The sequence below is a fragment of the Austrofundulus limnaeus genome, unplaced genomic scaffold, assembly GCF_001266775.1.
Source record: "Austrofundulus limnaeus strain Quisiro unplaced genomic scaffold, Austrofundulus_limnaeus-1.0 Scaffold464, whole genome shotgun sequence".
Lineage (NCBI taxonomy): Eukaryota > Metazoa > Chordata > Actinopteri > Cyprinodontiformes > Rivulidae > Austrofundulus > Austrofundulus limnaeus.
Window position 1 is genome coordinate 266,151 of NW_013952866.1, and position 11,037 is coordinate 277,187.

The following is an 11,037-nucleotide window of genomic DNA, read 5'->3' on the forward strand; positions in this document are numbered from 1 at the left end:
GGTTCCATACAAGTCTTTTTTCCAGTTTTATGTTTCAAAGCTTTTTTTTAGCTTCAAATTATTTTTAGCAAACTTTATGTCCMCAAATTAGCTCCATACAAAGGCTCATTTTTTTCCTTTCTTCAGTCAAATCTGTTATTAACAAAGTGTAAAAAAAAAAAAACAAGTAGACCAGAAATTGGATTTTTTGCCACAAAAATGCAAATAACTGAAAAACAACACGGGCTGAGAGAAATGTTTTCATGTAAATCAGCTGAAGTCTAAAGAAGAACTTTAGCTACACAAACATTTGCCTCATCAGGAGCTAAATATAAAGAAACGAGGTCCTGAATTCTTTGCACTGCGCTGTAAGATGATGACACACGTGAAACCCTTCCCTGATGATGTCATGCTTACCGGTAATAGTCCCGAGCTGAATGTGTCGCCTCGTTGTGAAAGTAAAAACACAAAAGAAGATGTGAATCTTTGTTTAGTCAGGCGGGTCAACAGCCGAACCTACAGAACAACAAAGAGGACACGGCATCTAAAAGCACAATAATAAATATGGAAAAACCCGACAMGCTAACGTGGCCTGGAGGGTCACTTCTTTTAACTTCCTCCTCAAATTAACACCTTTTATGGTCTCGTAAACACAAATAGGAAAAAACCCACAAAACTGCGAGCTGCTGTTAGAAAAATCTAAGCTTTATTTATAAAATCGATATATTAAGATTTAGGATTGTCACTGTGCAAATAGGAGCAGGCACTGCCATAAAGCTTTTTTTTTTTCTTTGTGATTATGTTTCATTCTGGTGTAGATTTTCTTTTCTCTTACAGAAAAAGCCGTTAAGACAACGTTCCCTTTGATTTTCACGCGCAGTGAAGAAACAGAAAACAACATCTACGTCACCCGGCAGGATGAAATGCTAAACTTTACAGAGTGCTTTGTTCTTTAAAACTGCCACACATTTAACTTCGACCATGCAGGAAAACAAAACTGTGACTGAACATWGTTAATAAATTACATGTCTGCAGCCGTGCAGCGTTCTGTACATCCAGTGTTAAACAGATCAAACTTTCGGAAAGCAAAATGGAGCTGCAGAGAACCGTCCCGTCCGGTGAACCAGTTTCTGCTTTACGTCCTGAACGGGTTGTATTTTTCCCGCCCTCACAGCTCCGTCTCTTTTCCTTCCTCTAAGTAATACTCGTCGTCCGTGGTGGTGTCCGAGCTGCTGTCCGAGGACTCGTCGAAGGTGCTGAGGCTGGACCGGTAGCCCCGGGAGGGCAGGTGTCCTCTGGAGGACGGGCTGTCTGCGGGAGGGGAGAGGCTGGGGGGTCTGGACATGCGCCTGGAGACCGGCGACAGGGGAGGCGTCGGAGGAGGGGTCGGGGGACTCTCTGCGTCCCACTCCGRCTGGCAGATGTTACTGCTGGGGGTGCGGAGACGTGCTTGGTTTGTGGGGGTGGCGGCCATGGACTGGGGGGCTCCTGAGCTCCAGTTGGCCAGGCGCCGGGTCAGGGATCGAGGCAGAGACCTGGATCGCATCTTGCTGGAGTCGCAGAGGTAATCTGACACCTGATGGTCGTAGAGAGGCAGGGAACAAAAGTCCCCCGACCAATCGGGCGCGGYGGAGCCCTGATACGGTTTGTTGGCGCCGCCTGCGCAGGTCAAAGTGGACTGGGAGAGGTCGCCCACGCTCATGAACCTGGATCCGGTGGAAATGCGCCCGGGCCTCGAGGGTCGGCTGGAGAGGACGGAGCTGACGGAAAATGACTTCCCGGGCTCGATGCCGTACTTTAAGTCGGCGTACGAGGACGGGAGGTGTTCTGCGTCYGGCCCGGGGCTCAGGCTGGGCGGACCCGTGGCGGCCCGCCTCCTCCTCGAGCCCTCGAGGCTGATCTCTTCTCTGGGCTCRCATGGAGAGGGTTCCCTGCGGCGGTGCAGCTTCGGGCTGTAAAACACATCATCCACCACATCCGGAGAGGAAAAGGGGGAAACGGGGGAAACGGGGGACAGGGAGGAGTACGGGGAGAAGGGGCTCCTGGGRCTGCGGGTAGACTTCCTGCACTGACTCGTATAAGCAGGAGAAATGGGATCTGAACCCGGGATGAACGGGTTTACTGGGCTGTGCACCGTCAGGTGAACCTGACTTTTAGATGTTTGATCCTCGCAGGCGTTTTGCTCGTCTTTAGCTGAATTTTCAGACCAAACAGAGAAGTCTTTATCCGCCTTTGTTTCTTCAAAAGCCAGGGAGGGGACGATGGCATATCTGTTTTCTGGGGGCTTCTTTTCGTCATCAGTTTTTGCGACATTCTTCAACATCTTCTTCTCCTGGCCTCTCCTGGTCCCGTCGGCGCTGCTATCGCTGACGTCGCTCGACCCACTGACAGACGGCGTTTGAGAGTTTCGCCTCCACCTCCAGGGGAACGCAGAGTCGTCGTCCGACCGCTTGAACTTTTGCTTCAGCTTGTTGAACATCTGGTCCATTTTGTTGGGACCCTTGCAGACCCTCTCTGACTCGGACCTGCTGATGGCGGAGCTGGGCGTGCTGACGCTCCTCTTYGGCGGACCCCGGCCTCTCTTTTGGCTTTGCTCGTCGTTCACCTCGACTGAAGAGGATTTGTTTTTGCTCAGCACACTTTTGTTGTTGCTTTCACAATCGAAGGACTGGCTCTCTGTGGATTTGTCGTCAACCTCGTCACCCAGCRCTGGGTTTGACTGCTGACTCGACTTGGTCTCCACAGAAACTAACGTGCTCGTGCCGTGTTGCAAACACTTAGGTGTGGTGTTCCTCAGAGCAGCAGTGGCAGCATCTCCTTTGGACTTAACGCTGTAAACAAGCGTCTCCGTCACAAACATTGAAGAGGAGGTGTGCCCATCGTCACCAGAGAGAGACTCTGAACTGATCTGAACTCTGTTGTCGAGAAGCTGGATCTGATTATTCGTGTGTTCTTGGTCCTTGATGTGGTTGTTGTTAACTCTATCTGTGTCTGAAAGGTTGTGGGCTAAGCCGTCTTGCAAGGCGTTTGCTCTTTGCACGGGGTACTGTTTGACGGGCGTCAGAGGATATTTGGATGTCGGTAACGCCACGTGCAGGTCGTTATTTGAGGAGGTTTGAGGGGTGTAGTTTCGCTGAGAAAACGTTGGGGCCTTCTTCTCTCCCTGCGTCTGCCTGCTGGACATCAACGTGGAGTAAGGCGGGGTGCTGTAGCGAACCTTGAGGCCGCTCGAAAAGTCCGGCGGGAGGGAGAGAGGAGCCGAGGAACGAGACGGAACTGTGCCGGACTCCCACGACAGGGTCCTCTCCTGCCGGGCTACATTCAAGCCCCTCCTCGCTTGGTCCAGGTTTAACGTATCGACGGTCACACGTTTGTTTTTCTCGACAGCGTCAGACGATAGGGAGCGATGGTTCTCTGGTTTTCCCACCTGCCTGCTGAAAGCCTTAGGGTTAGGGGAGCAAACAGAAGTTGTGCACCCTTCTGCGCTTTCTGACCGCAAAGAGAGGTCACTGTGAGGGGGTTCGGAGGGGGATGTTTGGGCCTGAGAAGCCTTCTCCACGGCGTCCAACTCTGAGCACTGCACGTCCACAGAGTCCCCCCACGTTACCCGCCGCTCCCTCTTTTTCTCCATCTTGGGTGATGGTTTCTTTGGTTCATTTTCTGGGCTGTTGGTCAGGATGCTTTTCACTTTGCCTTCCACGTTGAGGCTCCCTGGAGTCRCGGGAGGAGTTAGAAGAGAGGAAGCGGGGATAAAGGTGGGAGACGTCGCGTCGGCGGGAACAGAGGGGCTGTGAGGGGATGTGGACGCGGGGCTGCCCTTTGTTCTGGGGAAAGGCTCGACTTTGGAAACCAGGCTGGATGCAGTTTTGGAACGGAACGGTTTGGGAAGACAGACGTAGCTCCTTTCGAAGCCAAGAGGAGTGACGTTGGCTTTGCTGGGGAAACTTGGTGTGCGGGTCGACTGGAAAGAAAGCGTGTTTTTGGAAGCGGTTTGAGGAGCAGGCTGGCTGAAGTCATGAGACAAAGCTGACGTTTGTGAGTCCGTGTTGTGAGGCGATGTTTGGCTGATGCTGGTTTTGGATGGAGAACCATTATATTTGCCATCTGTGGGTGGATTTAAAGTCCTGGGATTAAATGAAGTGTTACTAACATCCCTTTTGTTGAGCTCCACGGTGTACCTCAGTGCAATTTGGGGTGGGGCTCTGCTCATTTTAGAAGTGGGCAAACAATCGGGCATGCTGTAAGTTTTTTGTGGTTCTCTATTGTCCACAGCTGAGTCATACTGCTGCCTGTTAATCCCTTTTGATTCAGGCGACTGCATCTGTACAGTCAGGTTCATGTTGCCTTTACAAACCTTCAAGTTGTTATTGTCTGGGAAGTTTTGACTAACCGGTCTTCTGTCGTCTGTGTTCGTCTTGTCCTTTGTGTTGCTGTGAACGAGGGGAGCGCTGCCGTCCTGGGACACCTGTTTCCACCAGGAGGTGTTGGTCAGGGTGGTCCGTCTCGGGAGGGAGCGTGTTTTTACCAGGGCAGGGTGATCGTATGAAAACGATCTGGGAGAGAAGATGGACGTTTCTGGCATTGGGTTTGCGTTGTCGTAACTTGAGCTGTTGTGTTGCCTCTCGTCTGGGTTTTTGCTCTGAAATGATTGAGTTGAGGACGTGAGATTGGCCTGAGGTGAACGGGTAAAGGAACCGTCTTTGTAGTTGGAGGTTGTCGGGGAAAGGATGGACCCGGTTTCTGTTTTATAAGAAATGGAGGACGGGGAGAGAAGGGACCTCGGCCTCTCTTCGTTATTATTGAACGAGGTTTGAGAGAGCAGTTTTCCGTTTTGATGGTTTGGAGAACCGCTCAGGGAGGAGCTGACCTCTGGGAAGATGAAGGACGTATTTGAGTTCATGTTGGATCTCCTTATAGACAGAAGCAAAGTGCTCGTTGTCGGTTTTGAATTCATAGAGGACAGTCGTTCTTGGGGTCCTTGTTGGCCTGCTTGTGGACTACTCCTGTCGCTTTGGTCAATCAGGAGGGGTGACCAGGGAGACAGAGAGGGAGAAGGACTTGTTAAATCCAAAGAGACAGTCTGAGTCATTTTACGTTTAGATTCAAAATCCAAGCTTGAAGGATCACTTTTGGTCGACCAGTCCACCGTGTTCCTCCTGGCGTCCTGAAGAGAGACACCCCTTGGGATGTGAAACCCAAGCTGGTTGTGAGTGCTTTCATTATTCTGCAGAAAGGAGTTGTCGGTCTCGTCGAATCTTTTGGTCCGTCTTGGACGGCTACCCCAGGGAGGAGCGAGAACCGTCACCATGGTGGACGATAGCATGGCTCCAGAGCGGTCAGACGGGTTATCAAAGCTTATATTCTGCCTTATGTCCTTTGTTTCAGTTAGAGGTCCACACCAGCTCCTCGGTTTGCAGAAGCCATCATGAGAAAGAGTTAAGTTCGTGGTAATCCCCAGTTCATGGTTCAGAACTGCGCTGATTTCTTCCTCCTTTGTGATCGGGAACAGAAGAGTCTGTGGCACCGGACCGACGCAGGCTGGTTCTATACAGGCGTCCAGTGATGTTCGTCCATTAACCTGTTAAAGACACAAACATTTACTCTTCAGTTTGTGTTATTTCAACAATTTATATATCAAAAATGTTCAGCCTCTTCAGGATATTCCTGCTATAAGCAATGTTGCACAAAGAGCAGAAAAAAGATGAAACTACCAGAAAGAAGGTGCAAGAAGCAAAAAAGTGTGAATTTAAAATAAAATATTACAAAATAATAATAATAAAAGTGAAACTTAGACAAAAGACAGAAAAATTGCAGAAAAATTGACTTTTATTTTGAAATCTGGAAATCAKCTGTGAAAGAGCATGTTTGCTGAATTGAGCAGTAAGAAGCTGGAGTTATCACAAAATGGGAAATTAGCTGAAAAAAACCTAAAAGTAGCTAAAATAACTGCGATTAGCATTTAAAAACTGAAGGAGCATGTAACTAAGCAAAAAAAAAAAAAAGGGCAGAAGACCACCAAAACATGGATTTAGTTGAATGATGCTCAATTTAGCAAAAAATTGCTAAAGAGTAGCTGAAAAAGCAGAATAAAGCTGAACAAGCATAAAATGCTTAAATTAACAGTAATAAGTCAAGACAAGCACATCAAAGTTGATATTAGCAAAAACAATTTTAAAACAGATAAAAGGTGCTGAAAACAGCTAAAATTAGCAAAACATTGAAAGAAGCTGAAATTAGCACAAAAGTTAAAAAAGCAGAACCAGAACAAAAGTTCAGTAAAGGTTTATGAACATTTAAAAGAGTTTTAATGATTTACAGATAATTCCAATCTTTCAAGAAAAATATAGCTTAAAAAGCTAAATTTCTTAAAAAGCATAAACTGCTGAAATACCAAAAGTCATAGCCAAAAATATTTTTTGCTAATATCTGTGATTTGTTTTCAGACATTTCTGCTCTTTTCAGCTATTCTGCTAAATAAATCTGTTGTGCTTCTTTCTGCTGTTTTCTGTAATTGAAGCTACTTTATAGATAAAAGCTAAATTATCTTTTGTGATTTTTTTAGCTCCTTCTTTCATCTGCTTCTGCTATTTTTAGCTTTTTCAGCTATTTTACAACAAATTGCTCAAATTTTGTACATTTTTTTCCTTTTTGTCTGCATAAACCTATCAGCTTTCTGAATTCACACGGCATTATTGAAAAGAAAATTGCTAAATCTCTAGTTTAATAATTTGAATGAGGTGTGCTGAAGCAGACAAACAGCTAAAACATGCAGGACAGTGGGTCAGGAGGCACAGGGTTGAAGAACTCTGCTCTAAATAACACAACAATAATTTTCTACACCACGTCTCTGTTTGCAGTTAGCAGTTGTCAGCTCACACACGTCAAATCTTATTAATGTAAATTCTTCGGCCAGCAAAGAGAAAACCCGTCTGGCTCTTCCAGCAGCAGACAGGAAACTGTAAAAAGATCGTCTGGACCTCTAAAAGACTTTCAAATCACAAGCCAGCATGAGCAAGTGCTTTTCTAAAGTTTGTGTTCCCATAGCTTAGCTATTTTAAAGATTCAAGTCTTGACAAACAGGTCTTTTGGCACGACTTGAGAGACTCAAAAAAAAAAGTACACACACCCTGTTTCTTTTAACAGTTCCAATAATTATCGATGTCAAATGTTTTTAGGCGGTACTCAAAAAACAATCAGGTAACAAATCAAAGAAGTGAAAGTCTCGATTAGACCAGGAACATTTTTGGTGGGGTTTGATGTGCGCCACATTTGAATAAAACGAGGTCAGTGTTCATTAATATCATCGACTGTTGTTTACCTGAAAGGTGTAGTCCCTGATTTCCACTGGCTGTGGTTCAGTCAAACTGGGAGTAAAAGACAGACAGAGGACAGGAAGTCAGTCACAACTTTCTCATTTGACATCCTGTGTCATAAAAGAGGCTAAATGTTTATCAACAATTATTTGACCCATTTTACTTCCGTACATTTTTTGGCAGGCAACTCATTCAGCAATTTTTGTGCTATTTCAAGAATTTATAAATGAAAACATTCGGCTCCTTCAGGACATTCCAGCTATGACTTTTAGTATTTCAGCAATTTATACTTTTTGAGATATTTATCTTTTTAGGCCATTTTCTTTTTTTCTGATTGAAAACTAATGGAGCTGTCTTTATCCTTAAACCATTGAAAACATTCATAAATCTTCACTTTTTATCTTTTGTTCAGGTTCTGCTTTTTAAGTCCTTTATGCTAATTTCAACTTTTTGTGCTTCTATAAACTGCTTTCTGCTAATTTCAGCTGTTTTCTGTGTTTTTAGCTAATTTGGGCTTCTTTTTTAAGCAAATTTAAACTTCATGTTATTTTAGCTTTTTACTACTTATTTCAACAAACATGCTCTTTTGTTTCTTTGTACTAATTTCTTTAATTTCAGTTACTTTTTAAAACATATTTATAGGCTAGTTTTAGCTTTTTTTTTAGCTTTTCAGCAAAAATCTTTCAGCATTAAGGATTCATTTGCATTTTTGAAAGAAATGCAAATTCTCTAGATCTGTTTTATGGTAATTTATTTGTTTTTAGCATCTTTCAGTAGCTTTATTGTAATTCCAGCTGCCTGTCTTCTGCCTTTTTAGCTACTTTTTATATATTTTAGCTAGTTTTAGCTTTATTTCAGCTACATTCACTTTTGTGATAATTTCAGCTTCTTATTGCTYAATTCAGCTAACATGCTTTTTTTGCTTCTTTGTGCTAGTTTCTACTTTTTCAGCTACTTTTGTCCTTTTTCAGTTATTTTCAGCTGTTTTAGCTATTTAACAACAATTGTAACTTCTTTGTACACCTTGTCATGTTTTTATGCTGATTATAATTTTCTCTCCTTTTGCTAATTTAAACTCGTTTCTGCTGTTTACTTTTTCCCCCTAATTTTAGCTACTTTCAGCAAACGTCTTTCAACAATAATAATTCACACGGTTTTTCCGCAGGAAATGCAAATCGTCTAGTTCCAATTATTTTATGCTTCTTTTAGCTTCTTTGAGCTAATTTGTTTGAGCGTCTTTCAGCTGATTTTTTGTATTTCCAACTTGTCTTTTGCTTTTTAGCTACTTTTTACGTATTTTTAGCAAATTTTAGCTTCATTTCAACTAAATTCACTTTTTTTGCAATACTTTCAGCTTCTTACTGCTTTGTTCAGCAAACATACTTTTTCTGCTTCTTTGTGCTATTTTCGGCTTTTTCAGCCACTTTTGAACCTTTTTCAGTTATTTTTAGTTGTTTTAGCTCTGTACTCCTTTTCGAGTTTTTCTACTAATTACATTTTTTCTCTCCTTTTGCTAATTTCAACTGGTTTTGCTACTTTCAGGGGTTTTTTGTGCTAATTTTAGCTACTTTTACTTAMAGTAAAAATCTTTCAACAATAAGCATTCACATAGTTTTTCCGCTGGAAATGCAAATCATCCAGTTCCAATTATTTTGTACTTCTTTTAGCTTCTTTGAGGTAATTTGTTTGAGCRTCTGTCAGCTGCTTTCTTGTAATTCCAGCTGCCTGTCTTCTGCTTTTTTTTAGCTACTTCTAACATACATTTAGCACATTTTAGGTTCATTTCAATTAAATTCACTTTTTGTCATACTTTCAGCTTCTTACTGCTTAGTTCAGCAAACATGCTTTTTCTGCTTCTTTGAGCAAGTTTCTGCTTTTTCAGCCACTTTTGAATTTTTTTTTCAGTTAATTTCAGCTGTTTTAGCTCTGTGCTCCTTTTTGTGATTTCTACTCATTGCAATTTTCTCTTTTTGCTAATTTCAACTGGTTTCTGCTACTTTCAGTTGTTGGTTTATTTTGTTTTGTTTTGCTAATTTTAGCTACTTTCAGCAAACGTCTTTCAACAATAAGCATTCACAATGCTTTTTTGCAGGAATTGTAAATTCTCTAGCTGTTTTCTTTATCGTCGCTGCTCACATGAAACAGACGGTGTAATATGTCTGTTGAAAATAAACGTATTGGTGAGATCAAACAAAACTTATTAACCAAGTGTAACTTCAGCCGACACACACACACACCCAGTTCAGCTGTAATGTTTTTGTGAGTCGATCCTGCWGGAATGCAGAGAAACGGGACGCACAACGTTCTTCTCCTGCGTTCACCTTCCATGAACAGTTTTTTTTCCCATCGTCACAAGTGTCGGTGCGGGGACCTCCAAATGTTTTTGGACAGGAYGTGGGACACGAGTCACTAAAAACGACACCTGATCTCCATTCGACACGTCACTACCAGGTTAYATTGGTGTGACGTTAGGACAGAGATAAGGACGGGGGTCAAGAAATGAGCTGATAAAGCATTTTTTATTGACTGCCTCCAATAACAAACTGCTTGTAAAAGCTGGAGAAGAATGTGCTGAGTGTTCTCATAAAACCAGGAGCATAGCTCATTGTTATATTTAAAAACCAAGACATCCTCTAGTCTCTTTTCATCAGCCCTCAGGTGATTTGTTCGACTTTACGACACGTTAAYTCTGAGATTTAATCTCTCGAGGAAATAAGAGATTTATTTATTTCCCCCGCTAAGCTGTGAGTTAGAAAATGAAACTTATGAGAGTAAAACAAAAGAGAGAATACATTAAAGCTGCGCTCAGACTATCAGGTCTACATGACTGAGTTCACTTCCTTGTTTGCACAAGAAGCTGACCGTTCCGGGTCACGAGCGGTCCAAAGATCCTGTTAATGTTTGACTAAAAGTGAAGGTTTGAACAGCGTCAGGTGACCTGACTCCTGAGCCGTACCTGGACTGTTGAGCTGACCACAGGTCTAAAGTCCTCCTGAGTCTGGATTTCTGTTTGGAGCCCTGGATCCTGAGTCCGGGCGAAGCGGGGTTCTGTCTCAGACCGTCGCCTCTCGGTATCGGTGCTGCAACAGATTCAGAATCCAGGAGTCAGTTTCAGGTCTTCAGACTGTTTTAGTTTTTTTTGATGAACTTCACCTGCGTGTTCCTCTTCCTGTCTGCTGACTTTATGATTCTCGTGTCTGAAGCTTCCAAACGTTTCATCCTGGTATTCTCTGTCAACAACAACAACAACAACAACAACATTCTTATTATTCAGGTCATTTTCTTCTTCCGCACGTTTTTTTGACGCGTAACTCGTTCCACAGTCTTTGTGCTATTTCAACAATTTACACGTCAAAACGTTCAGCTCCTTCAGCACATTCCAGCTAYRACTTTTGGTATTTCAGCAACTTATAATTTTTGAGATATTTAACTTTGTCGGCCATGTTTTCCTCATTGAAAACTAAAGGGCTCGACACACGGGAGGCGACGTCACTCGCTCTCCATTCATTTCCTATGGAGCCTGTGCGATGAGGTGACAATTGCTTGCCCTCCTCCAGCTAAGCGACCGGCAAAAATAGTGCATGTGAAATTTCGCGCTCGTACACGTACACGTGCACACGCGAGCTTGAGACGCGACGTATGAAAGTTGAAAAATGTTCAACTTTTGTCACTGTCACTTAGCGTACAACCAATCAGCGAGGGTTTCATTAACTGACCAATGAGAGGAGAGTATGCTACACACTGC

The 11,037-nt window shown here is 43.4% G+C and overlaps 2 protein-coding genes across 2 annotated transcripts in view; one reads left to right on the forward strand and one right to left on the reverse strand.

Annotated features, from left to right (window-relative positions):
* The window catches only part of LOC106529768 (receptor activity-modifying protein 3), a 59,194-nt gene that overhangs the window by 2,126 nt on the left and 46,031 nt on the right, over positions 1-11,037 (forward strand). The gene's annotated exons all lie outside the window — the stretch shown is intronic.
* Positions 664-11,037, reverse strand: part of zmp:0000000991 (nuclear pore complex protein DDB_G0274915) — a 19,463-nt gene continuing 9,089 nt past the window's right edge. The window contains exons 2-5 of the mRNA XM_014025251.1: positions 10,446-10,522; positions 10,249-10,372; positions 7,298-7,343; positions 664-5,557 (exon numbers count right to left, since the gene is read on the reverse strand). Of these exons, the coding sequence (XP_013880705.1) occupies positions 1,148-5,557; positions 7,298-7,343; positions 10,249-10,372; positions 10,446-10,522 (4,657 nt within the window). The 3' untranslated portion in view covers positions 664-1,147. The remainder of the gene's footprint in view (positions 5,558-7,297; positions 7,344-10,248; positions 10,373-10,445; positions 10,523-11,037) is intronic.